Source organism: Culex quinquefasciatus, chromosome 1, assembly GCF_015732765.1.
Source record: "Culex quinquefasciatus strain JHB chromosome 1, VPISU_Cqui_1.0_pri_paternal, whole genome shotgun sequence".
NCBI lineage: Eukaryota > Metazoa > Arthropoda > Insecta > Diptera > Culicidae > Culex > Culex quinquefasciatus.
Window position 1 is genome coordinate 129,096,435 of NC_051861.1, and position 25,743 is coordinate 129,122,177.

The 25,743-nt window shown below is 42.1% G+C and overlaps 8 protein-coding genes across 8 annotated transcripts; 3 read left to right on the top strand and 5 right to left on the bottom strand.

The window, feature by feature from the left end:
- Positions 1–6,894: 6,894 nt before the first annotated feature.
- LOC6047037 (pyrimidine-specific ribonucleoside hydrolase RihA) lies at positions 6,895–8,295 on the top strand. The gene is made up of 4 exons (XM_001864110.2): positions 6,895–7,105; positions 7,170–7,360; positions 7,418–7,597; positions 7,652–8,295. The coding sequence occupies exons 1-4, from the start codon at positions 6,964–6,966 to the stop codon at positions 8,252–8,254; spliced, it is 1,116 nt and encodes a 371-aa protein (XP_001864145.2). The 5' UTR covers positions 6,895–6,963; the 3' UTR covers positions 8,255–8,295.
- Positions 8,270–9,698, bottom strand: LOC6047038 (protein artemis). Its single transcript, XM_001864111.2, has 2 exons — positions 9,308–9,698; positions 8,270–9,247 (listed from the first exon to the last, which is right to left on the bottom strand). Exons 1-2 carry the CDS (start codon positions 9,543–9,545, stop codon positions 8,292–8,294), a joined length of 1,194 nt encoding a protein of 397 aa, XP_001864146.2. The 5' UTR covers positions 9,546–9,698; the 3' UTR covers positions 8,270–8,291.
- A 389-nt stretch (positions 9,699–10,087) lies between these two features.
- On the top strand, positions 10,088–11,083 carry LOC6047039 (protein CWC15 homolog). The gene is made up of 2 exons (XM_001864112.2): positions 10,088–10,340; positions 10,416–11,083. Exons 1-2 carry the CDS (start codon positions 10,210–10,212, stop codon positions 10,969–10,971), a joined length of 687 nt encoding a protein of 228 aa, XP_001864147.2. The 5' UTR covers positions 10,088–10,209; the 3' UTR covers positions 10,972–11,083.
- A 358-nt stretch (positions 11,084–11,441) lies between these two features.
- LOC6047040 (cytochrome c oxidase copper chaperone) lies at positions 11,442–12,269 on the bottom strand. Its single transcript, XM_001864113.2, has 3 exons — positions 12,122–12,269; positions 11,878–12,049; positions 11,442–11,793 (listed from the first exon to the last, which is right to left on the bottom strand). Exons 2-3 carry the CDS (start codon positions 12,027–12,029, stop codon positions 11,709–11,711), a joined length of 237 nt encoding a protein of 78 aa, XP_001864148.1. The 5' UTR covers positions 12,030–12,049; positions 12,122–12,269; the 3' UTR covers positions 11,442–11,708.
- A 1,879-nt stretch (positions 12,270–14,148) lies between these two features.
- LOC6047041 (glutathione S-transferase theta-3) lies at positions 14,149–14,961 on the bottom strand. The gene is made up of 2 exons (XM_001864114.2): positions 14,372–14,961; positions 14,149–14,315 (listed from the first exon to the last, which is right to left on the bottom strand). The coding sequence occupies exons 1-2, from the start codon at positions 14,916–14,918 to the stop codon at positions 14,164–14,166; spliced, it is 699 nt and encodes a 232-aa protein (XP_001864149.2). The 5' UTR covers positions 14,919–14,961; the 3' UTR covers positions 14,149–14,163.
- A 91-nt stretch (positions 14,962–15,052) lies between these two features.
- LOC6047042 (glutathione S-transferase theta-1) lies at positions 15,053–16,124 on the bottom strand. Its single transcript, XM_038248294.1, has 3 exons — positions 15,981–16,124; positions 15,295–15,918; positions 15,053–15,234 (listed from the first exon to the last, which is right to left on the bottom strand). Exons 2-3 carry the CDS (start codon positions 15,842–15,844, stop codon positions 15,086–15,088), a joined length of 699 nt encoding a protein of 232 aa, XP_038104222.1. The 5' UTR covers positions 15,845–15,918; positions 15,981–16,124; the 3' UTR covers positions 15,053–15,085.
- A 58-nt stretch (positions 16,125–16,182) lies between these two features.
- On the bottom strand, positions 16,183–17,138 carry LOC6047043 (glutathione S-transferase theta-1). Its single transcript, XM_001864116.2, has 2 exons — positions 16,914–17,138; positions 16,183–16,858 (listed from the first exon to the last, which is right to left on the bottom strand). The coding sequence occupies exons 1-2, from the start codon at positions 17,032–17,034 to the stop codon at positions 16,278–16,280; spliced, it is 702 nt and encodes a 233-aa protein (XP_001864151.2). The 5' UTR covers positions 17,035–17,138; the 3' UTR covers positions 16,183–16,277.
- Positions 17,139–23,278: 6,140 nt separating this feature from the next.
- Positions 23,279–24,335, top strand: LOC6047044 (glutathione S-transferase theta-1). Its single transcript, XM_001864117.2, has 3 exons — positions 23,279–23,544; positions 23,618–24,046; positions 24,108–24,335. Exons 1-3 carry the CDS (start codon positions 23,421–23,423, stop codon positions 24,239–24,241), a joined length of 687 nt encoding a protein of 228 aa, XP_001864152.2. The 5' UTR covers positions 23,279–23,420; the 3' UTR covers positions 24,242–24,335.
- Positions 24,336–25,743: the final 1,408 nt, after the last annotated feature.

Here is a 25,743-nt window from a genome sequence, read left to right on the forward strand (position 1 = left end):
TGTATGGCTTTTTACTAAGCTTTTTAAGTTTTCTTTAATCATTGTTTTGTCTTGGACAAAACAGTGAGCAAAGAAGCAATTCAGATTCTTTCCGTTTCCTTTGCATTGCTACAAGATCAAGAAAGGCGTTAAGCAAACCAGATCTGAGGTTTAAGATTTGCTTTCTGACGTGGATTTTAGCTTTTCAGCCAACCCAAAACCAATATTCATGTAAATTATTGAACTATGTCCAGAAGTGTCGTTATGTTTTCTTATGAAACGGGATGCAAACGGATGAGCGAGGATAAATTAAACCAAAAATACGTATTTAAAAACCTCCTCCATTTATCGCGTTTTACATCCAAAGAAACTAAGCCTTTTCTTCAATAAAAATCAAACATCTAGAGAATCTAAAACTAAGAACAACTGTGCGACTGAAAAATCACCACCGTTTCAAAGTAATACATAAAATTTATGACAAGGAAATTTTCCCTGAGCAACAACCAGTTTGCTGCGATTTGTTTGGCGGGTTTTAATAATCATGCATGTCAAACGGCGGGGTTTAAAAGTCACTGATTATGTTTTTGACATTAGTTTACATGAAGAATAGAGACCACAAAAGACCCGGGGGTCGTTAAAGTGGATGGTTTTAATTTTTTTGACATAGGACTATGTCTTTACTTACTATATTGGGGGGCCAGTTCAGAAATTCGATCCAAAGCGTCACTTTTAAGCGTTAAAAAAGGGGACATTTTGAACGCTTATATCTTTTTTTCCCGTGAATCAATCCAGACGGTTGGACCACCAATCGAAAGAGAAAGACTTCAGCTATCGTTTAACTACATAGATAGTTTGACTAAACATAGTTAAAGCACTTAAAACATGCAATCAAAATGAGTAATTTTTCAGTACAAATCGGACAGATGACCAATCAGAGCGAGCGTATGTATTCGAGGCCGCGCCCCTTTTGTGCCGTTCTCCGGCTGTGCCGCTATTTAAGCAGAAAATTTCGCAAAGGAAGTCACTTTGGAACGAGCTCTCCAACTGTGCACGTCGGGCCGGCGCGGAGCAGCAGCAGCCAATAGAAGAAGAGGACCAACAACAAGAAGGAAGAACCAGCAGCAGCAGAAGGAGGAAATTCGAGCGAAGCGGACCGGTGGAAGTCGCTATGATGCGGCGGTTCTCATGAAAAATGGCCAATTCGACAGTGGTGGAAAAAACCTGGAGTGGCCGGTGCCCTCGAAGCAGGTTCCCCCGGTGCCTGGGGGGACATTTACAGAACCATACTAGTAGTGGCAATATGGGTATCAAAATTCATGGTTTTTGATACTGAACATGAAAATGCCCATTTCGACAGTGTTTACAGAACCATAAGTGGAGTGGCCGGTGATCTTAAAGCAGGTTCCCCTGGGCCCGGAGGGCCTTTACAAAATCATACGAGTTTTGGCAATATGGATATCGAAATTCATGGTTTTTGATACTGAACATGAAAATGGCCATTTCGACAGTAGTGGCCACAACCTGAAGTGACCAGTGATCTCAAAGCAGGTTCCCCCGAGGCCCGGAGGGTCTTTTACAGAACCATACGAGTTTTGGCAATATGGATATCAAAATTAATGGTTTTTGATACTGAACATGTTAATGGCCATTTCGACAGTGGTGGCCAAAACCTGGAGTGGCCGCTGCCCTCAAAGAAGGTTCCCCCGGGCCCTGGGAGGACATTTACATAACCATACGAGTTGTTGCAATATGGGTATCAAAATTCATGATTTTTGATACTGAACATGATAATGGCCATTTCGACAGTAGTGGCCACAACCTGGAGTGGCCGGTGCCCTCAAAGAAGGTTCACCTTGGGAGAACTTTTATGACAATTTTGCCGACAAATCTATGAAACAAAATAAAATAATCTTATTCCAGATTTCACTAGCAATCCAAAAACTCATTCAAATTGTTTGGTCCTATGTCTTTCGGTTATGTCTCTGACATACCATCTTGAACTTTTTTTGACAAAATACTCTTTTATTAAATATTTAAAATGCCTTAAAAATATGTTGTAACTTGTTGTTTTCATAATGTCAGACAAAAAGTTCTTTTATACCATAACGTATTTTATGGACGGCCCCTCCCATATTTTTTTAAGTGGGCTGGAAGAGGCATTTTGAAAAAAGTCTTGTACAAAATAACAGAAACTGATCATAAAATAAAGTTTTTCAAAAAATTTTAACCTCAAAGCGTAAGAATAAGAAATCTGTTGTCAAGGTAACATTTTTCTTATATAACTTTTCCAGAATATTCGTTTTTCCATGAATGAAAGGCCAAGTTTTCACTTACCTTTTTCAGCTCTGACATTTTGAAGAGCAGGAAACTACAAAAATTACCGAATTTCACTCAGAAGCCAACGAAACGATCACTTTCGAAGAAATTTTCGCGATTTTCTCCAGCACTTTCACTCACTTTGCACTCGCGAATCGCGACCACGACTTGCCCGGCTTGAAGTTGAAAATTTAATGGCGGCGGCTTCCTTTGATCGCCGCGGCGTCTCAAACATGAATGAGCACAGAAAAGAGAATAGAAAAAGAGCGAATCAACCCGGGGGCGCTTCGATGGTGCGATTGCTGCATGGGTTTAGTGACGTCATCACGATCAAATTGCACTAGGAGAAAAAATCGGGGGCAAAAATTTAAAATTCAAAGTATTTAAACTGAAGAAAGCTTTACTAAAGAGCAACTCTCTACAAAATCGGCCGATTTCGACCATTTTTATTTTTTGTATTTTTTTATTTCCCTATGACCAAATAAGCTATTTTGCGTCATTGGTTCACCCATACAAGTCTCCATACAATTTTGGCTGCTGTTCATACAAAAATGGTATGTAAATATTCAAAAAGCTGTACCTTTTGAATGAATTTTCTGATTAATTTGGTGTCTTCGGCAAAGTTGTAGGTATTGTTGAGGACTTTTGAGAAAAAAATAGGTACACGGAAAAAAAATTGCAGATTTTTTTATCAACTTTTTTTTCACTAAAACTCAATTTCCCAAAATACGTATTTTTTGATTATATAAATATTTTTTTCGAATAGATCGGAAAATTTCACGAATATTTCATGCATTAACATTGAAAATCGGACCATTAGTTGCTGAGATATCGTTATAAGGCTTTCTAGTCACAAATTTACCAACACATTGAAAGTATATTTACATGACAGCTGGACGTTTGTTTGCATCAGGTTTCCTATCTCTTTCTAGCAATTTTTTTTTGTCAGGCAACTTCTAGCTGGTTTTTTTGACTGGCTGCCCGATATGTCAGACAACATAATTCGCAGGGCTGTGACAGCTACAGCTCGATCATTGTTTGCATCAGGACACTGTGACGAGGAGTTCGTCATTTTTGAGTTAAATTATATTTTTTTCACTGGGCCTAGAAAGCCTTATTAGAAAATGGTGTGTTTTTTGGTGATATTAAGAAAACTTAAATTTTTTTGTTTCTTTTTCTTAAAGCGGCTCTATCTCAACAATCTTAAAGCGGCTCTATCTCAACAATGTGTTAATGATCTACCGTCAGAGGATAGATTGTCGGGGTGTTGAAAACGGTAGTTAATAGATAGTCTGAGAAAAGTGAATACTAATTATAAGTGGTGGAAAAAAAAAAAAAAATAAAATAAAATAAAATAAAATAAATTAAGGTGCAGAGGAAAAAGGAAAAAAAAGGAAAAAATAAATAAAAAATAAATAAAAAAAAAAAAATCTGCGAAAAGCGGGAAAAAAAATCAAAAAAAATCTAAAATAAAAAAATATTAACACAAAAGTGCAAAAAAAAAAGGTAAATAAAGAAAACAATAGTGAGAACAAAGTGAGTGGAAACCATGGAGGAAAATGATAAGGAAAAAACACCGGAAAAAATGATTACTGAGGACGAGGAAGAACGAGAAGAAGGGCTCTTGGAGGGTGAGTCCCAGGATGACGCGGAATCCGTTTCGTCGTCGATCCTAAATGAAGGGAACGCGGAAGAGGATGGCGACAAAGGAGCTGACGATGATGGGGACGATGACGGTGGAGACGATGACGGTGGGGACGATGACGGTGGGGACGATGACGGTGGTGACGACGGTATTAACGTTACCATCCGGAATGTATTTCCGCCAAAGCTTGAAACCCCGGCTCCGGGAACACCGGAAAATGTCCGTCCACTAAACTGGGAGGAGTTATGGATCACAAAGCGCAAGTTCTCAAAGCTTCGAAAAAGTGGAATGCCAAGAGACCAAGCGTTCCTTTCGGTCCAACAGTCAACGTCCACTCCCAAGAGAACCAGGAATCTAAACAAAACCAACGAAAGTGAAGACAACCCAATCCAAAAGCGGAAGAAAGAGGCTGACACAAGCGTTAACAGTCGCCTGGAAAATGTTCGCCACGGAAAACCGGCGAGTTCACAGCAACAACAACAACATCAACAATATCTACTACAGCAGCAGCAGAAACAACAACAACAACAGCAGCAACAACAGCAGCAGCAGCAGAAACAACAACAACAACAACAGCAGCAACAGCAGCAGAAACAACAACAGCAGCAACAGCAGCAGAAACAACAACAGCAGCAACAGCAGCAGAAACAACAACAGCAGCTGCAACCATCGTACAGGGATGTTGCAGGCTTCGTCCGTGTCGGGATTCTTCCTGCCAAATACCCACAATGCCAGTTTACAGAACGACAGATGCAGATCGTGCAGGATGCTATTCTGTACAATGTTACTCTGCAACGGAATGAGCAGTTCAAGCTCAAATTTACCAACTGCTGGCAACGTTACGGATGTCTTGTGATCAACTGTCAGGACATCCAAACTGCTCAATGGTTGGATCATTTGGTGCCGACGCTGTCGCCGTGGAAGGTGCCGACCTCGTTGCAATCGAGGCCAGCAACATCCCAAGGTTGGAGGTCCTGATCGGATTCTTTCCACAAAGCGTGGCCGATGACGACCAGGCAATCAAGGTTTTCATCGAAAGCCAAAATGACGGACTGTCTACGGAGAATTGAGGGTCCAGGACAGGAAGGTTGTTTTTGAAAAGCATGTTGAGTGGCTTTTCACGGTCGACGAGGCCTCGATGACCCACTTCAAGGATCACAACTTTCAAATTAACTATAAATTTGGTCAAACACACATTAGGAAAAAGCAAGGTAAGACAGATAAACAAGATAACGATGAAAACATGGGCAACATGAGTGACAATCCAACTGGCCTGAATCAAGACAACTGCCTTGAACCTGGGAACTCAAAGCTCTCCAAAACCAAGGAGAGCAAATGTCCTGGTCATAGCAGGAACAAAGATTCAAAGTCAGGAGGAGAGTCCTCAGAAAATGCTCAGCTAAATAACAACCATTCTGGGACCCATGTGGACCAGAAAACAAAACCTTCTCAAAACAAAACACTCGTGCAGGCAACCCGAAGGACAAACCTGTTTCGGGGACCTCCAAGAACTCCAAAAATTCCGGGACATCAGACCGGGAACACTCCGGTGAGCACAAGGATAAACGTCCGTATGCTCCGATGGACTGGAAGGACAATGGGGGGTCAAGGTCCCGAAACCGGTTCTTCAGGGGTACATCGCCGGGTTATTCAACAGCTTCCGAACCAAAACGGACCGGTCATCCTCACTACCATCCAAGTACAACAGATCTTCTGGTCATTCCTATGATCAGAACAGAAGACAACACTATCCCTAAGGGTAAGACAAACAAAATCAAATGCAAAATTCTCTCTTTTTTCATCAGATAAATGAGCAAAACAATCAAATTTTTACAGATAAATCTCCACCATGCTAAAGGCGCATCAGGAGTCCTCTGTCAAACATTTACAAAAGAAAATGTTGGTGTCGCTCTAATCCAAGAACCATGGGCCCATAAGGGACAGGTTCTGGGATTAGACACTAAAAAAGGCAAAATTATTTACAATGATATGTACGAAAACCCAAGAACAGCGATTTTAATAAACCGAGATTTAAAATTTGTACCTGTAACAGAATTTATACTCAAAGATATAGTTGCGATAAAACTACAAATTCCCACGGCACGAGGTGAAACGGAAGCCTACATAGCTTCGGCGTATTTTCCCGGAGATGTGAGTGAAGTTCCTCCACTTTTTATTTCAAAAGTGAGTTACTTTTGTCATTACAGTAATATTTGTGTGTGTGTGTGTGTGTGTGTGTGTGGGGGAGTTGTTGATCTTAGTCATCGATCGTCATCTTAGTCGTTCGATTTAGACGCAAATCGAAATTCTTGCTTGTTCTGATGGTAGTTCAAAAAAAAATGAGCTTGATCAGAAAATGTTGACTTAAAATTTGCAATTTTTTTGTGCACGATTGAGGTAGAATGTATAGGACCTCATCATTTCTTTTCGCTCTGGTAAAAAGTTGAATAATTATTAACAGGATATCGTTACCAAATAAAATTAAAAACTATAAATAAAATTACCACTAAAAGAAATAGAATTACTACTATAGTATACTATCCTTAATCTTATTACTAATAAAAAAAATCCAGAATTGCAAACACCTCGAATAGTTTGTGTCAATCATGAGTTGACCATTAAATTGCAATTTCACGTCATTTTAAGCCAAGTTGATAGCAAACTAAGATAGTACGTATCAGATGGCTCAGTTGAGAGGACCGAAAGGATTTCTATCACAATCATTCTGACGTCGTTATCACTTGTCTCCTCTTATTTGGCCAAAATTTAACACGAGGCTCAATAACTTATCTCATTCAAGCTCAATAAGCTGATTATAGAAGCGCTTTTTTTCTAGCTATAGTCCATCTTTTCGAAGTTGCTCAGCCGCAGTGGCTTGTTTGTTGTGTTAGATGCCAATTAGATGCATTAATTAAAGTGAGTCACGCTGCTGATAGCACAACCAGGCTGTATTAATTAGCAGAGCTCTGCATATTTAATATATTGAAGTGCGCTCGGTTCTTGGTTCTCAGTCGCCGCCGTCGATGATCATAAGTCATTGGTGTCGGGTTTGCTCATTCGTGGTGGATCGAATCTTGCGATCAGCAATGGGCAAAATTTCTGCCATTGTTGGCGTAGCTCTGGCGGCATTTATGATTTTCATCATTGTAGCAGACTCTGCTGAGGGTAACTGTGAAGCTCAGTTCGATTTAAAACAGAAAAGTGGTAAAATCTTGATCTTAACTTTCAGCCAATCAATCAATTCGACGCGTTATTGTCGACGTCGATGCTGGCCCCGATGACGCATGGGCACTTTATCATCTGCTGAGTAGCCCGCAGGTCAAGGTTGAGGCCATCAGCTGTGTGCGAGGTAACACGAACGTGACCATGGTGGGTCGGAACGTGCTACGGATTCTGACCGCAATGGGAAAGGAGAATGAGGTATTTGAGTGGTGTTTTTATGGTTTCGCCATTATGGCAATTTGTGTTTTGTGACAGATTCCAGTTTTTTTGGGGTCTGATGAACGCCTGATTACCCCTGGACCGGTTGTGGACCCAAAGGATATGTACTTTGGAGCGGACGGATTCTCAGACGTTGATTACTCCCATTTGCCTCCACTGAATATGGCGCTACTTCGAACGGGTGCCATTGGTGAACATGCAAGACTCATTGCAAAGGTTGTATGAAGTTTTAATACCTTATAACGCTCAAATTCAGAATTTAGTTTACAGTATCCTTCAGAAATCACGTTTATCACCTTGGGACCGCTAACAAACCTCGCTCTGCTGCTGAAAGTCCACCCGAGCACCCGCCAACTGATCAAGGAAGTTTTCGTGATGGGCGGAAACCGACACGGCGTTGGCAACACTGAAAGTGCCGCCGAGTTTAACTTCTTCAACGACCCCGAGAGCGCCAATATCGTGGTCAACAACTACCCCGGGCTGATCACGGTATTTCCGTGGGAGACAGTTTCGCTCGATCATCTCGTGATGAATCAAACGTGGCGGTTCGAGACGATTGTAAGCTCCACGAATCCTGTGGTACAAATTTTGAGCCCTGCTGAGCGGAAATCGTTAGGGGAAGGTGACAATTGGATGCCCTGCGATCTGCTGGTGACAATGGCCTTCACCAATCCGGAACTGATCACAAAAAGGAAACAATATCCGGGAAGTGTGGAACTTGCCGGATCGCTGACACGTGGTCAGCTCGTGCTGAACCATCAAAAGGAGGGAACTGGAAACATTGTGATTGTGGATGACATGGACCACGCGGCGGTGGAGCGAATGATCATGGGGTTGGCCGCGGAATGCAAGGCATGTGCTGGTTCAGGATGAGAACTAAACTTTCATGGAAAATATATTTATTTCAATACTAACTTCTAGCTCTTTTCGGTAGTTGACATATCACAGTTTCTTCCTCGCTGTCCTCATCAGAGAACGCGTGGCTACTTTTTTTAGGGCACTTCCGGTACTGAATTCCAGCAAAGCTGAACTCTTCTCGATCCACCAACTCCTCGCGATCATCTTTCTCCCGAGGGCAAATCTCTTCCACCAGCTTCGTCATCTCCATGGCGGCTTCTTCCTTCGGCACCACGTTGAAGCGCACCTCTTCAGGTTTCAGATACCGCAGGAAGTCCTCGAGCTCACCGCAACTGGCATGGTTCGAGTAGCAAATCCCAAATTCTTCTTCGTTTTTACGAAGTCTCCAGCTGTAGCTCTCCCCCTGTTTCAGATTGCGCCAACGCAACGCGGAAGGCCGCAGAACGCGCACGAATTTCGTGTCCAGTTCGAGCTGACAGGGCAACTTCCGGTAGTTTGCGTTACTGGTTCTGAGGCACGCGTGGATGCGACTTCCGCCGGCGGAAGTGATCGCGTCGTCTAGACTGGCAAGGTAGCGATACTGCTGGGCTTCCTGGGCGTTTACGTGGATGCGTTGCTGAAGTTGACGCGCGAGCTCTATGAACAGGAACTCCGAACCGTACAGGGCCGGAAGTTTGAAGGAGATGACGTTTCGGGGATCGCGGTCGAGCCACTCTTTGGTGAGTTGTACGATTTTGGCTAGGCTTTCCGACTGGGACGGGAAGTAGGTGTAGGTGCGGTTGAAGAACGTTGTGTCGAGGTACAGTACGTGGAGGGTGATTGATTGGAGCGGAAGTAGACTGCGTAGATCTTTCGGGGACAACCGGAAGTCGCCGGTGTAGAGGATTTTGCGGTCGCGTTCGGTTTCGAACAGGAACATAACCGATCCGGGACAGTGGCCGGCCGGGAGGGTGGTCACGGTCAGGTGGGTTGGGTTACTTCCGGTTGGCATGTCGATCGGGGTTGTTCCTGCAAAAAAAGAAGTTTGAATAGAGTGCGATGAAGTGTGAAAAGACCTTGACGGCTTACCGAGGTCCAGCGTGCGAATACATCCGGCCAGTTGAGGGTAGCGATGCTTCAGGAACACGGCGGAGATCGAACTGGTGTAGATGGGACCCGGAAGTGGTTCCGGATCTTGCAATCCTAGCATGTGATCCGTGTGGCAGTGGGACAGGAAGAATACAGTTGACTTGGTTCGATTTGCTTCTGTAAAACGGTCCACAGAAATTCCCGGAATTTCGGAAATAAATCCATTGAAGGTGCTCATCTTGGTTCTGTTTCCGGTCACACGATAGATTCTCAAGCACCCGCCAAAATTACGTTGAAAATTTAAATACCTTGAACATGAAATTACAAGAGTTTGGTCGGGTTCTGTTTTGGTTCTTCTTCAACAGATGTCCCATGCAGCAAATTGAATTCCACTAGGTAAACTTATTTCAGTGTTTAAATTCTTTTACCGCCCACTCGGAAAATAATCTGGTAAATTTGAGTGTCTGGCGCTGGCGGACGTTTGTCGTGCAGTTCAGACACACTTGGCACACTTATCCTAGACAAGTTTTGCGTAACGCCAGATGAATCTGGCGAAAATCGGGCGAAAGTTCTGCCAGCTGTCTGGCACAAAAATCAACCGGTTCAATCGGTTGAACCGTGCACGACCGGTTTGTGTCATATTCGCCAGAAATCATGGCAGAAATCTGGGGTAAATCTGGGTGAAATTCTGCCAGATGGCTGGCGCAAGCCCCCAGACGAACGCCAGAATTGTGCCCGCCATTTCCGACCGGGCGTTTAAGTATTCCGTCTGTACCTAATTGAACTCTGTGGTAGCAACTGTCAAACTTCATCAAAACAACACAACATTCCTCCTTGTTCAGTGAAAAGTGCGTGCTAAATCGTTTAAGAATTAGGTTTTTCGCGTCGCAAATCGTCCAAAAATGACCACCGCCGCTCGCCCCACGTTTGATCCGGCCCGCGGAGGAAGTGGCCGCGGCGAGAAGGATCTTAGCGCGCTTTCACGACAGTACTCCAGCAGAGATCTTCCTGGCCATACGAAGCTCAAGTACAGGTATGGAATTGGTTACCCTTTCTCACTCTTGTCGGAATCTTCCGGAAACTTAATCTTTCCTCCAACTTCCAACAGAGATGCCGGCCAGGGCACCTCCGAGGAGCTGCGCAACCGTGACTTCCGCGAGGAGCTGGAGAAGCGCGAACGCGACGGCAAACCGGGCAAGGCCACGTCCTCTTCGGCGACTCCGTCGTCGATCGTGCGCCGTGCCATCGAGGCCAACAGCAGCAGCAAGCGCCAGAAGGTGGATGCCACGCCGCAGAACCTGGACGCGGACGACCCCGTCGATTCGGACAACTCGGACGACGATTCCGACGAGGACGACACGGCGGCGCTGCTCGCGGAGTTGAACAAGATCAAGCGCGAACGGGCCCAGGACGAGGCGAAAAAGGACCTGGAGAAGCGCCAGGAGGAGGAACGCATCCGGATGGAGAACATTCTGTCGGGAAATCCGCTGCTGAATTACGCATCGACGGCGAAGGCCGAGCTGAAGGTGAAGCGGCGTTGGGACGACGATGTGGTGTTCAAGAATTGTGCCCGGTCCGAGCCGGAGAAGAAGGGGCCGCAGTTTATCAACGATTCGCTGCGGTCCGAGTTTCACAAGAAGTTTATGGACAAGTACATCAAGTAAGAGGTAGGTGGAGCTGGGGGGGATTTTTAGGTTTAAATATTTGCATCTTTTTTTTTATTTTTCAAATATTTGCGTAATCTGTATTGAATAACATGGTTTGTCTTAAGTGAAACAAGATTGTTTCGATGGAATAGAACAAATTGGAAAGAAAGCCATTCCTGTCAAGGTTGTAAACCGATAATTTTATCGCCGCGTTCCACTCATACCCCGGCTTAATTTTGACCAATGTTACAAATTTGATTTTTAAACAGATTTGAAGAATACTCAAATGTGAAATCGGATTTCGAAGTAATTATCAAACTTCATACTTAACTATTTTAATCTTTGTGGGCCTGATTTGATACCCGGCTTGTATCAATTCTTTCAAATTTCATGCAATCACCTTGAAATTGTCTTATCTGCAATGTCGGTTCCAAAAACTGCAATTCACGCCAAGGCTTCTTATCTTTCAGTATCAGTAAAATGCACCGTTTTTCGCCTTGTGGTACTCAAACTTTTTTATTTTATGACCGAAAAATTTAAGTACACTCTTCTTCCTCAATCGCTCAAAAATTATAATAAATTAAAACCGCGATCCTCACGCACTCTCTCTCGCTCTATCTGGCCACTTATTTACACTCAGTCATGAAACGAATTTCCGCGTTACAGAAAACATGATGAAACTCCCAATTTGCTTAGCAAAAACTAATGATTAATGATGACTCAGCTCTCTTCAGTTGTCCCACTGGTCAACTTCCTTAAATATTGAATCCCATGTCTCGCATGCACTGTTTGTGCTTCTCAATCAGCGGGCCGCAGTTTTCCTCTCCTCGCTCCATGATGCTGAAAGAAAGAATCGCAGAAAAAAAAAAGACCCGCGGTTACATAACGAATCCCGCACGGAACGAACTAATCCGAAAGTCTCACCAAGCGTCACGTTCCCGCTTCGTCTCCGGACAGGCACAGCACGCCTTGCACTTGGGCTTCTCCTTCTTGGCGTCGGTTCCGCTCTGCGGTGGGGGCACCTCGACGGAAGCCGGCAGAGCGGCCACCGGACTGGCACTTACGGAGTTGCCCATTTGTTTACCTTTTTGGTGACCTTGACGGGGAGGAGGAACGGGGTGGTGTGATTAGACTGAGCGACTCCGAGAGAGTCTCGTGATTAGCTTACTGCAGACGGGGGACGAAAAAAAAAAGTCGTGTGACTTGGTGCGTGAGAAATATTTTTGAAATTTCGTCACTCGGCGAAAGAAGCGTGTGTTGATTTGCAAGGAACACTCGCGAAAGAATGAAAGGGACTTTTGACAGTTCTGGTTATTTTGTGCCGCTGGTGAGAAATTAAACTTCAAACTACGGCCAGGGTTGAATTTGGGACGGGAGAACGATTGCTGCTGCATGGGTTCCAGGTCACAGATTTTACAACTTGCAGTCCAGACTCGATTATTCAAAGTTCTTGAAAAAATTCCACTTCGGATAATCGAATTACGATTTTTTCTTCGAATTCTTATGCTGGGTCGTTGAGCTCACACATGACCTCAAAAAGCTTTTAAGTTTGGACATTTTAAATCCAAGATGGCGGCCAAATTGCAATCAACCACTCAAATTTGACTAAAATGCGTTCAAAATAATTATGTTGAAAATGAGATAAAAATACAAAAATAGCATTTGTCTACGATTCGGCTATCCAAATGTCATAAGGGGCCATCAAGAAACCACGTGAACTTTTTTTAATCTTGAATAAATCAAGCAAATAAAATGTAAATGGGCCATAGCCGAAGTGTTTTTCCACGAGTTTTGACGAGGTGATTTTCACTCAGTTTCCAAAAAATAGTCATATTTTACTCAGTGAAGAAGCATGGTCTACACACCAATTTCTCATTACTGTATTCAGTTAAATTTAACCTCAGTAAATGAAAACCTGAAAACTTTGACAGCTCCATGCAAATCTTAACTGAAGTTCAGCGAAAAACTAACTGAACATTCCAGTAGTGCAGTTTTAAGCAAAGGGTTGGAAATTCTTAGAGCTATAATTATTTTGCTAACCAGTATATCAAAATATATGTTAGTGTACTTATTATTTCTTTTACATATCGCCAGTATACTTACCAATATACGAAGAGTATCTTAATATTATAATATAATACTAACAGTTTATTGCTCTTCGGTTAGTATATTAACAAGTATACTGGAATATCGTTAGTATACTCAGTATTCCTAAGTAACATTAGAGTTTCCAGCCCCTTGGTTTTTAGTAAATATTAACTGAAAACGAACATCAGAATTTGCTGTGTAGAGCATGGTATTTCATCTTGATCGGACAGGGACAGTAATAATTGACATTTTGTATGGTTTAATGATCTTTATTCGCGATAAACATCTATTTCGAAAAATGAAAGCACAATTTTGTTGCAAAGATTTTATTTTTGCGGCACTCTCCATAGTTTAAATGAGATGGTATCATGGAAACTATTGATCCGATGTTTCATGTCTGAAAAATGAGGTTTTGTGATATTTTCTCATCACTTAAAAAAACATTTTTATTATTTTTTGAACATTTGCCTGTTAATTTAAGCCCTTTTTGAAATTTGTAGTTTGTTTTTTTTTCATGGGTATTAGAAACTTGAATAAGAGAAAAATACGTCGCGATTTCTGTTTTGTTTTTTCTAACCTAAATGTAAATAGAGCACCCGCCGTCGAGCCGTTTTTGACAGTTCGATGCCAACATTTCAAAAAGCATCATGTACACACCATCCTTTTGAGAAAAACGCATTTAAATGTTGAGCATCCATTTTCAACTCCCATTTGAATATAAAAGCAAAAATAAGATATTCTTATGACATAAACTTTGAAAAATATTTGCAACGGCCTAATGAATAAAAAAAATATTTGTTAAAATTATTATTGTTTTTTTGGTAAAACTACATTGACATTGTTATTGCATTGTTCAAAAAGTTTCAAAATGTTAAGAACTCGTTCAAAACAAAACATTAATGGTGTACTGAAACCCTATGTAAATTTTTATGTACAACGGTAAAAAAACACGAACACTTTTTTTCATTTAAATACAAAAAAAAATTTACAAGTCAGCATTTTTTCGATGGATTGACTATGGTCCCCTTGGAACGAGCTGTCAAGTAGGAGCTTTTCTGTCAAGAAGGACCGCGAGGTTAATTTTTCAAAATTGATTTTTAGCTTCATTTTAGGATCCAATTTTTATAGTTTATTCAGCGCAGCATTGGTAGCAGCAGCAATTTTGTTGACCACAGCATGCGCCTGCTCGTAGAACGGACTGGTAACCTCGCGAACTCGTCCCATCCATGCCGTCAGGTTGGGTCTTCCAGCGCACGGATCGTAACCCGCCATTCCTATTAGATAAATATTTAATGAATTTCAACAACAAAAAAGACTACAGATTTCTCACTTGGTTGCTCAATCTCGCACGCCGCCAGCAAATCCGCCACGCTAATCTCATCCCCCACGATGAACTTGCTCCCGCGCCCCAGATATTCCCGCTCGATAAAGTCCAAACAGCGCTCCATCTCGTCCTTGATCTGCTCGGCCCGTTCCGGCCGGACCGTCGTTCCAAGCATACGTGGCCTCAGCCAAACGTACATAAAGTAGGCGGCGCAGAGCGAGCGCGTGTTGTGCTGCTGCCAGGCCATGTACTCGTCGATTCTGGCCCGCGTCCGGCTATTCCGGGGGTACCAGTGGTCCGGGATTTCCGGATACTCTCGGGTGAGGAACTGAATGATGGCGACACTTTCCGCGAGGTGGAAGTCACCGCCGGCGACGATGCACGGAACCTTCGGGAAGCGGTTGATGGCGCGGAACTCGTCGGTGAGGTGTTCCCCTTTGCGGAGATCGATTGGGCAGCGTCGGTACGGGATCTTGGTCATTTCGAGGAAGATGTAGAGGGCACGGCACGGTTGGGACATTAGGTCGTAGTAGTAGCGGAGTTCGGTGGACATTTTCGGGAGGGGTTAACTCAAAGGTCGTGGAGATTTGTTCAGAGCAGATTACAGACTGAATTTGCCGATTTTGTACCTTATTTCGGGTGTGATGTTGATAAGAGTCTTCTTATCACTGAAACGCAACACAATAATAAAAGTTAAATTTCGTTTAATAAAAACAACACTCAAAGTTTCGGCTTTGGAACGCTGGCCGGTGCAATCTTGTAGACCAGTTTGTGGGCCTGATCGTAGTACGGATTGGTTTCCTCTCGAACTCGTGCCATCCAGGCCGTCAGATTGGGTCGTCCAGCGCACGGGTCGAATCCGGCCATTTCTGCAAGGTTAGAACCAATTGTTTACAAAGAACTTCAAATAAGTTCCCAGTACTACTCACTGGGTTGCTCAATTTCACATGCCGCCAACAGATCCGCCACGGAGATCTGATCCCCAACCAGGAACTTCTCCCCCTTCCCCAGATAATCCTGCTCGATAAAGTCCAAACAAGTCTCCATCTGTCCCCGCAGCTGCTCCTCCCGCTCCGGATTGACCTTGGTTCCCATCATGTGTGGCCGCAGCCACACGTACTGGAAGTAGATCGCACAGGTGGCCCGCGTGTTGTGCTGCTGCCAGGACATGTACTCGTCAACGCGTGCCCTCAGCCGTGAATCCTTGGGGTACCAGTGGTCCGCCACCGTCGGATATTCCCGCGCCAGGTAGCGCAAAATGGCCACACTTTCCGCCAGCTTGAGGTCGCCGCCCTTGTCGACGATGCACGGGACCTTCTGGAAGCGGTTGACCGCTTTGAACTCGTCGGTCAGGTGTTCGCCTTTGCCCAGGTTCACCAGACAGCGCTCGTACGGAATTTTGGTCTTCTCCAGGAAGATGTAGAGGGCCCGGCTCGGCTGGGACATTAGGTCATAGTAGTAGCGAAGGATTTTGGACATTGTGAAGAGCTGGTTTCGATTTGATAACTGGAGTTCAACCTGGGTTGTTGACGACTGAGTTCTCGGTTAAGTCGCTGAATGATAATAAGTTGAAAGTTTGTGTGTAGTGGTGTGATATGTTTAAAGTCGAACTCACTTTGTTTTTCTCTTAAGCCGATTGAATGTACAGTACGGTATGGATGTATGCTCGGTGTGTATAAACAAACCTGTATTACACACAGTTATGGAGTACATCGTGTAATCTCCACACAACTTTCTTAAGTGACAAGCTTTCTTAAATGATTTACATCTTTGTTTCTTGGGTCAAGTTTTCGGCATATTTCTCTACAAATTGTTGATTTGAAAACCAGTCTAAAAAATATTTATTGAACTTATCTAAAATACAGGCATTGTTTGGCTACATTGCACAGCAAACGTCAAACTACCGTTGAGCTCACTTTACCGTCGGCGTCGCAATTTCCTTCGGCGTAAACTTGTACAAAATCTTGTGCGCCTCGTCATAGTACGGGTTCGTTCCCTGCCGCACCCGTTCCATCCACGCGGCCAACTGTGGCCGCCCCTCCCTCGGATCGTACCCCGCACACTTGGGCTGTTCGATCTCGCAAGCTGCCAGCACGTCCGCGTAGCTCAAGCTCTCCCCGGCCACAAACGCCTTCTTCCCGTCCTCCAACCACACCCGCTGAAACAGGTCCAACCCGTCGGCCATGTTCTTCCGCAGCCGCTCGACCTTCGCCGGGTCCAGCTCCATCCCCAGAAGCGGCGTCATCCAAACGTACAGAAAGTACTGCGCGCACTGGGCCCGAATCGTCGTGTGCTGCCACTCTAAATATTCGTCAACCCTGGCCCGAGCCAGATTTTCCCGCGGATACCAAAAGTCCGGCAGATCGGGACACTCCCGCGACAAATATCGCAGAATGGCCACATTCTCCGCCAGCTTGAAGTCCCCGTGCACGATGCACGGGACCTTGCCGAACCGGTTGATGGTCTCCTTGAACTCGGTGGTGCGGTTTTCCACTGAAAAGGTAAGCTTCTTATCATTCAAGTCTGCGATACGTCTCCCAAAACTTACACTTTCGAAGCGCAACTGGACACCTTTCGTACGGTATCTTGCTCTGCTCCAGCAGGATGTAGAGGGCGCGGGACGGCTGGGACAGCAGGTCGTAGTAGTACTTTAGTGCTCGGGAGGCCATTTTTTAGAACTGTTCTGTTTGTGCGAAACGACGGACCGGCTCTGATAAGCTCAAAGTTCAATGTTTTTTGGCTGAGCTGCGTGTTTCATCAACACATACTCATTTACGCAACACTTTCACTACCACGGCGGTAAACGGTACCACTACAGTAGGAAAAGTCATGCTGGTTGTGTGTGAATCGCAGCATGCGTGTTGAGAATGAAATGTGTTTATTTACACTAGTTTGGTTTGTTTGCAGCGGTTTGAAATTGTTGAGGAAAAAAGCGCAGATAAAATTATAATAAAAAAAAATACAGATGACGAAAATTACAACAATGTTCAAAATAACCAAAATGACCTGGGCATTTGCTCAAAATTACCAAAACTACTAAAATAATCAGAATTGGGCAAAATAAACAGAATGACAAAAGTTATCAAAATTACCAAAAACAGCAAATGGATCTATATTACAAAAATGTTCAAAATTATTAATATGTCCAAAATGACCAAAATAACAAAAAATGCCAAAATGATAAAAGGGACAAAAATTATTAAATTGACATGAATGACCTGAATGGCCAAAGTGACCAAAATGATCAAATTGACCAAAATGGCCAAAGTGACCAAAATGGCCAGAATGACTAAAATGACCAAAGTGACCAAAATGGCCAAAATGATCAAAATGGCCAAAATGACCTAAATGGCCAAAATGATCTCAAACATCAAAATGACAAAAATGACCAAAATGACAAAAATGACCAAAATGACAAAAATGACCAAAATAACCAAAATTACCAAAATGATCAAAATTACCTAAATGATCAAAATTGCCGGAATGGCCAAAATGATCAAAATTACCTAAATGACCCAAATGGCCAAAGTGATCAAAATGACCAAAATGGCCAAAATGACCATAATTACCGAAATGACCATAATGACCAAAATGGCCCAAAAAGACTAAAATACCCAAAATGACCAAAATGACTAAAATGACCGAAATGACTAAAATGGCCAAAATAACCACAATGGCTAAAATGACCAAAATGACTAAAATGACCAAATTGACTAAAATGGTCGAAATGACTAAAATGACCCAAATAACCAAAATGACCAAAATGACCATAATGATCAAAATGACCGAAATGACCAAAATGACAAAAATTGCCAAAATGACCGAAATGACCAAAATGACCATCATGACTAAAATGACTAAAATGACCAAAATTACTAAAATGACCAAAATGAACAAAATGAACAAAATGACCGAAATGACCAAAACGACTTATATGACTAAAAGGCCAAAAGACCAAAATGTCCAAAATGGCCAAATTGATCGAAATGACTAATATGATTAAAATGACTAAAATTACCAAAATGGCAAAAACGACGGAAATGACCAAAATGACTTAAATGACCAAAATGACCAAATGACTAAAATGACCAAAATGACTTAAATGACCATAATGACTAAAATTACCAAAATGACCAAAATGATCAAAATTACTAAAATGACCAAAATGAACAAAATGAACAAAATGACCGAAATGACCAAAACGACTTATATGACCAAAAGGCCAAAAGACCAAAATGTCCAAAATGGCCAAATTGATCGAAATGACTAATATGATTAAAATGACTAAAATTACCAAAATGGCAAAAACGACGGAAATGACCAAAATTACTAAAATGAACAAAATGAACAAAATGACCGAAATGACCAAAACGACTTATATGACCAAAAGGCCAAAAGACCAAAATGTCCAAAATGGCCAAATTGATCGAAATGACTAATATGATTAAAATGATTAAAATGACCAAAATGGCAAAAATGACGGAAATTACCAAAATGCCTAAAATTACCAAAATGACTAAAATGACCAAAATGAACAAAATGACCAAAATGACCAAAATTACTAAAATGATCAAAATGATATTATACGACCAAAATGGGAAAAATTGACTAAAATGACCAAAAAAGTCAAAATGACCGATATGACCAAAATGACCGAAATGGCCAAAATGACCAAAATGGCCAAAATGACCAAAATGGCCAAAATGACCAAAAATGACTAAAATGACCGAAATAACCGAAATGAGAAAAATTAGTGAAATGGCCAAAATGACCAAAATGGCCAAAATGACCAAAATGGCCAAAATGAACAAAATGACCAAAATTATCGAAATGGTCGAAATGACTTATACGACCAAAATGGCCAAAATACCAAAATGACCGAAATGACCAAAATGACCAAAATGACCAAAATGGCCAAAATGAAAGAAATGACCAAAATGACCGAAATGACCAAATTGACTGAAATGGCCAAAATGACCAAAATGGCCAAAATGACCAAAATGGCCAAAATGACCAAAATGGCCAAAATGACTTAAATGACCAAAATGATCAAAATGGCCAAAATGACCTAAATGAACGAAATGGCCGAAATGACTTATACGACCAAAATGGCCAAAACGACCAAAATGTCCAAAATGATCGAAATGACTAAAATGACCAAAATGACTAAAATAACCGAAATTACCGAAATTAACGAAATGACCGAAATGACCAAAATGATCAAAATGACCAAAATGACTAAAAGACCAAAATTACCGACATGACCAAAATGACCGAAATGACCAAAATGACTAAAAGATCAAAATGGCCAAAATGACCGTAATGACCAAAATGACTAAAAAGACCAAAATGGCCAAAATGACCAAAATGGCCAAAATGGCCAAAATACCAAAATGACCGAAATGACCACAATGAAAGAAATGACCAAAATGCCGAAAATGACCAAAATGACTCAAATGACTAAAATGACTAAAATGACCAAAATGACCAAAATGATTAAAATGACCAAAATGGCCAAAATGACCAAAATGACCGAAATGACCAAAATTACCAAAATTACCAAAATGAACGAAATGGTCGAAATGACTTATACGACCAAAATGGCCAAAAGACCAAAATTGCCAAAATGACCAAAATGGCCAAAATGACCAAAATGACCACAATGAAAGAAATGGCCAAAATGACCAAAATGAACAAAATGGCCAAAATGACCAAAATGACCGAAATGACCAAAATGATTCAAATGACTAAAATGACTAAAATGACCAAAATGATCAAAATGACCGAAATGACTAAAATGACCAAAATGGCCAAAATGACTCAAATTACCAAAATGACCAAAATGACCAAAATGGCCAAAATGACTTAAATGGCCAAAATGATGACATAAACATTAAAAAATATTTGCAACGGCCTAAATATCAGAGGCGACTCGTCCACCTGTTCAACCTGTTCATTGAACAGGTAGCCGATTCCAAGCGGATAATTATTTTATTTAAGTACCACGGTGCTTTTTAAATTAGCAACATACAACAATTGTTTATTACAATTTTTGTTTGAATATACGGTAACAAAATCAACTCCCTATGTTCAGCAGCGCTACATGCACCGAAAAAGCTTTGGCCCGCCACCCTTTACTCTTTACCACTCTTTACAACCCACCAATACTAAAGCGAGCCAGCCTAGCGGGCCACGCGCAAATGCTGGTCGCGTTCAACACCGACCCCCTGAACGTCGGGGAAAAAATCTCCATACAGAAAAAAATCAACACATGTAAAGAGTTTCCTATTCATACGCAGCGGCAGTATCGATGTGTTGGTAAATCTGGTTCAATCTGAGAGCGTGAACTGACAGCATTTTTGGGAGAGAGCGAAATGCCACCCCCAGGCCCAGCCGACTTAGCTCGCTCAGCTCTCCAGGGAGCTGCATGCAAAAGGTAAACAAGCCAGCGCGTTGACAGCACGTTGGGAGCATGAATAAATGAGAGAGCGCGAGAGCACGACAGATATTGCTCTATATTTGGCGCACTTTTAGGCATCAGGCTGTTTTGCGCAGACTGGTGTTGGATTGTTTTAAAACTGGAATGTTCAACTGCGTGCGTTGAACCTCTTCGACTGTCTTGGTTACTAGTGGATTCTTGCTCTATTGGAAAGTGATATAATGTTAAGTTAAGATAGTGTGATTGATAGATTAAATTGAAACAATTGAAACAAAAAAGTACTGTGCTTTTTCCAGGATCGGGACACATGAGAAGAATTATGAAAGTAGATTCAACCATGATCGCTATTTTATTTTTCGGATGATTCTATTTAAAGCGGATGCAGTCCTAAAAAAGTTAAAGATTTGTTGCCATTTTTTCTTCACAGCTTACGACCAGGTTAGGACCGAGGATCAAAAATACAACAAATAATAAATAATAAAAAAACGTAACTGAATCAGATGATCATTTTCTCGTGCCATGTGTCAGCAAGTGTGCGATCACGTCAATCTGTTCCTCGGGTGTCTTGCACTGCCTCAAGCGAACTCTGTATTCTCGGTAAATGGCCCACAGCTCCGACTCGCTGTACAGCATCCGTTCACCTTGTTGCTCCTTCGGGGTTGCACCGGCGTCGGCGCCAGTATTTCCTTGACTTCTTCCTGCGGGACGAGGATGTTTATCTTCCGGTACCGCTCCAGGTAGCGGAGGAAAATCCGCCGCGGTAAACACGGCTCCTGCAGGAGTCTGTTTGTCCTTCTTCCATGCTGGCGGCTTCGGCTTGGACGCCTGCTGCCTCGACTGGATGAACTGCGCACGTTTGGGACAGCTGCGGTCCAGACCCTCGTGGGATCCAGAACAGTTGACACATTTCTTGGCTTCCGTTTCTTCTGCTTTGCACTTTTCTGTGCTGTGGGCACCCACAGCTGCTGCACCTAGGCTTGAGATGGCAGTTACTGGTTCCGTGACCGAACTGCAAGCAGTTCTTGCACTGGGTCACGTGCGGTTCTTTGTTCCGGTAGGCTACCCACCGGACGACGACTGGTCCCACTTTCTTTACCTTGCTACTCAACTCCTTCAGACTGGTGTGCCCCTTGGGGAAGAGCACGATGAAAGGCGTCTCATCGATGGCGGGAAGCTGCTGCTTCCGCCTGATGGCGTGTACTGCCAAGACGTCCAGCTGATGTTCCGTCTTGAGCAGCTCCTTGATGTAATCCGGTTCCACGTTCGGGAGACCTCGCATTACTACCCGGTGCGGTCTTGCACATTTGTTGCCATTAAATGCTCCAAAAACGACTGTGTTTATTCAGACTGTAGTCCCGGTTCACTCTAGTTGAATATATTATAATCATATATTGTAGCATGAATTTGTTCTGAAAACTTTTTTTCATTGATGTTAAAAACAAATATTTTAGTTATCTCGGATTCATGTCAATAAAGTTTTGTTTTTAACATCAAAAACCCTTCTTTTTATTCGGAATTTGAATTCCAAAACCATGAGGACATAACAGTGAGTAAATTCAATTCTCTAAAAATTTGGCAAAGGATCAAAAGCGATACCACCTGGTTCTAATAAGTATAGAGTAAAATGACAATTTAATTTTTAAATAGTAACCAAGTTAGGTCAATATTTGTTGGGCTTAAAAAAGCCCAACAAACAGTTTTTTTTGTTAAGGATGTGGTATTTTTTCTAACATCCTGATGAATAGTTTTAAAATTCAGTATAATATTCAATAACTTCAGTTGAATTTCGATAAGGATGGCAGTGCTTGCTCTGTTTTTCCACATTCCCCACGCTAAAGATTAAGTCTTAAAAATACATTTTAACGAGATAAAAAACATAATTTTAATTATTTATTTGCATAAACCAAAAATTATAATAGTATAAAAATAATAAAACGTAAAAATAAAAGCCATTGGAAAGAAAAAATCTTTAAAAACATTTTTTTACTTTGCACAGGTACTTCTTTCGGGCACGAGTCGCCTCTGCTAAATATTAAAAATTATTAAATGGCCTAAATGACCAAAATGACTTAAATGACTAAAATGACATTAATGGCCAAAATGACCTAAAAGTTCAAAACGACTAAAATGACATAAATGACCCAAATGACCTCAATGGTCAAAATTACGTTATTGACAAAATGACGTTAATAACAAAAATGACCAAAATGGCCAAATTGACCAAAATGATCGAAATTACCAAAATGACCAAATTTACCGAAATGGCCAAAATATCCAAAATTGCCAAAATGACTAAATTATCAATTCGTCTAAGTTTTTACATTGAAAGTCGAAACTATTCAATGAACCTTTAACAGTCCTACACCTCTAGAAACGCTTTATTCGCACACGCGTGTATTGGTGTAGTTTCTAATCAGCTGATCACGTTTCTCCCCCGTCAACGCATGTGCTTCATTCACACCACCAAGCTCTAGCTCAGTCAACAGTTGAGTCAAGTCACATCCAGACCAGTTATTCCAGATCTGTCTTAGACAGCTGTTTGTGGACGCGCTTTGTCTCGCACCGAATACACGCAACCTTGGCCAAAAACTAGTTCAGTGACCACTTCCGGGGGAAATGGCCGCGGCGCGTGGCATCCGCTTCTACTACGATCTTATCTCGCAACCTTGCCGTGCGTTGTACATTTTCCTCGAGCAGACCAAAATCCCGCACCAAAAGTGTCCGACGGCGCTGCGAAAATGTGAGTGGTGCTGCTGACCTTAAGCGCGCGTGAGTGACCGACCTTAACCGTCGCGTGGGTTGTCTACTTTCAGGGGAGCACACGACGCCGGAGTTTTTGCGGACGGTGAACCGGTTCGGGAAGCTGCCGGCGATTGTGGAGGAGGAGTCGGGGTTTAAACTGGCGGAAAGTATTGCGATTTTGAGGTATTTGTCGCGGGAGCACTCGGTGCCGGACCATTGGTACCCGCGGGATAGCCGGAGGAGGGCGCGGGTTGACGAGTACCTGGAGTGGCAGCACAGTAACACCCGATTGCACTGTGCCGGGTATGTTCGGTACGTGTGGAGGGGACCGCTGCGGGGAGAGGCTGTTGAGAGGCAGGTCGCGGAACGGCTTCGGGCGGAGATGATTGCCTGTTTGGACTTTATCGAGTCGAACCTGCTGCGGGAGGATGTGCCGTTTATCGCGGGTCAGGACATTTCCATTGCGGATTTGGTTGCGGCTTGCGAAGTTGAGCAACCTAGTAAGAACTTTGACATTTTAAGCTTCTTGGAGTTACGAACTCTAATTCAAATTCTTTGTAGAACTCACCGGTTACGATGCGAGGGTGGGCAGACCAAAGATGACCGCATGGTTGCAACGGGTTAAGGAATTTACCCATCCGGACTACGAGGCTGCGCACAAGGTGATGTTGAGGTTTGCGCCAACGGTGGCGTGAGTTCAGGAACATTAGCTCAATTATACTTAAGGTGCTACACTTTTCGTTTAGCGATTCAGTTCAACAATAAAGTATTTCTTGTAATGTCTACGCAGTCGACTCTTTGTCTTCGCTATGTCAATATTGTTTTATCCATCGATGGTTTCTTCAGTTCCTTCAAACTTTAAACTTAGATGCTTTTTTCCTCGATGTTCTTTCTAGCACCAAGAATTTTTTGTTCGATGATCCCTAAAATTTATTTTTCTCATAGCTTGCGTAGACAGTTTTCTTAAGGAGTTATTAGACTATGGCAAACAAACAAACTCGCACTTTTTTGTGTTTGACAGTTTGTCAAACTCGCAAACAAAGCCAAATGTATGTAAGCTGACGTTTCAAAAAAAAAAAAAAAAAACAAAAGTTGTCAAAAAGGTTGTTTGTGTATTTGCGAGTTTGTTTGTCGTAGTCTAATACTTCCTTTAGCTTTTCGTCTATCGAGATATTAAAAGTGCAATTCTGCCGTTCTAAGCATAATTGTCCCATGTCATTTTTTGACTATTTTGACCTTTTGACATTTTTAAGTTTAGTTTGTCGTATACTTTTCGAAAAATCCATAAAATCTACTACTTTGTTCGGAAACTCATCAAAAACAACACCAAGTCTGTTTGTCCCATCGTTACACTTCTACGCATAATTGTCCCACCAAGCATTTTCTTTCACGGAATCATTAGTAATACGAAGCATTGAGTCTTGTTTACATACTGTATAGCAAGAGGATCATAAAAAAAGAGTGATAAACTATTAACTGGGGCGATTGGGGACACATAGGACGAATAAGAACCCACGGGACAATTATGCATAGAAACACAGAAATCGATCGAAAAATTTCAAACGAGTTTTTCTCAGTTGCTTTTTTTGAACATGGGACAATTATGCGTAGAACGGCAGAATATGGAGTTTAACTTTCTGTCAAGCATCTGTAAAGTTTACCATGATAGCTGTGAAAGTTTCACTCCATGTTATACCAGCTCACATCTCTTTTTTTAACTTCTCGATTTCTCTTTTATCGCATAAAAAATCAGTCCCGGCTTCATCAAATTCCATATCATAAAAAAATATGAAGAATTGAACTTGAGTTATTCAAAACTAAATTATTTTTGCTTCAAAACACTACTTTTGATCTAAGAAATCAGGCCTTAGAATATTCAAGATTTTTTCTGAGACTCGCAAAATTTGAACAAAATTTTATAATTTGGTTTAGTTGTCTCCGTGAAAATGGAAAAATTTCAAAGCGATTTTTTTTATTTTATCGATTTCATTATAGATTATATTTTCGATCTTTTTTTATGAAATTGCAGGCCAAGTGCGAATGATTCTGATGATACCTCTTCAGTTGACGCTCAGGCGAGGAACATCCTGGAAGGAGCGTCACTGACTACGTCCGTAGTCCTGTTAGATCATTTCTTGATCAAGACAGTATAGCTCTGGTTCCTTGCAAGTGTCCTATTTTCTTACCTCCACGTTGG

Excerpts from the sequence above, each read along its gene's own strand:
- LOC6047037 (XM_001864110.2), top strand. The coding sequence starts at position 6,964 with ATGATCATAAGTCATTGGTGTCGGGTTTGCTCATTCGTGGTGGATCGA. Across the intron at positions 7,106-7,169 it reads TGTAGCAGACTCTGCTGAGG|CCAATCAATCAATTCGACGC; the intron begins GTAACTGTGAAG and ends CTTAACTTTCAG. Across the intron at positions 7,598-7,651 it reads ATGCAAGACTCATTGCAAAG|TATCCTTCAGAAATCACGTT; the intron begins GTTGTATGAAGT and ends TTTAGTTTACAG.
- LOC6047038 (XM_001864111.2), bottom strand. The coding sequence starts at position 9,545 with ATGAGCACCTTCAATGGATTTATTTCCGAAATTCCGGGAATTTCTGTG. Across the intron at positions 9,248-9,307 it reads TATTCGCACGCTGGACCTCG|GAACAACCCCGATCGACATG; the intron begins GTAAGCCGTCAA and ends CTTTTTTTGCAG.
- LOC6047039 (XM_001864112.2), top strand. The coding sequence starts at position 10,210 with ATGACCACCGCCGCTCGCCCCACGTTTGATCCGGCCCGCGGAGGAAGT. Across the intron at positions 10,341-10,415 it reads CATACGAAGCTCAAGTACAG|AGATGCCGGCCAGGGCACCT; the intron begins GTATGGAATTGG and ends AACTTCCAACAG.
- LOC6047040 (XM_001864113.2), bottom strand. The coding sequence starts at position 12,029 with ATGGGCAACTCCGTAAGTGCCAGTCCGGTGGCCGCTCTGCCGGCTTCC. Across the intron at positions 11,794-11,877 it reads AAGCGGGAACGTGACGCTTG|CATCATGGAGCGAGGAGAGG; the intron begins GTGAGACTTTCG and ends TCTTTCTTTCAG.
- LOC6047041 (XM_001864114.2), bottom strand. The coding sequence starts at position 14,918 with ATGTCCACCGAACTCCGCTACTACTACGACCTAATGTCCCAACCGTGC. Across the intron at positions 14,316-14,371 it reads GTGCGAGATTGAGCAACCAA|GAATGGCGGGTTACGATCCG; the intron begins GTGAGAAATCTG and ends TTTATCTAATAG.
- LOC6047042 (XM_038248294.1), bottom strand. The coding sequence starts at position 15,844 with ATGTCCAAAATCCTTCGCTACTACTATGACCTAATGTCCCAGCCGAGC. Across the intron at positions 15,235-15,294 it reads ATGTGAAATTGAGCAACCCA|AAATGGCCGGATTCGACCCG; the intron begins GTGAGTAGTACT and ends CTAACCTTGCAG.
- LOC6047043 (XM_001864116.2), bottom strand. The coding sequence starts at position 17,034 with ATGGCCTCCCGAGCACTAAAGTACTACTACGACCTGCTGTCCCAGCCG. Across the intron at positions 16,859-16,913 it reads TCCAGTTGCGCTTCGAAAGT|TGGAAAACCGCACCACCGAG; the intron begins GTAAGTTTTGGG and ends TTACCTTTTCAG.
- LOC6047044 (XM_001864117.2), top strand. The coding sequence starts at position 23,421 with ATGGCCGCGGCGCGTGGCATCCGCTTCTACTACGATCTTATCTCGCAA. Across the intron at positions 23,545-23,617 it reads TCCGACGGCGCTGCGAAAAT|GGGAGCACACGACGCCGGAG; the intron begins GTGAGTGGTGCT and ends GTCTACTTTCAG. Across the intron at positions 24,047-24,107 it reads TTGCGAAGTTGAGCAACCTA|AACTCACCGGTTACGATGCG; the intron begins GTAAGAACTTTG and ends AATTCTTTGTAG.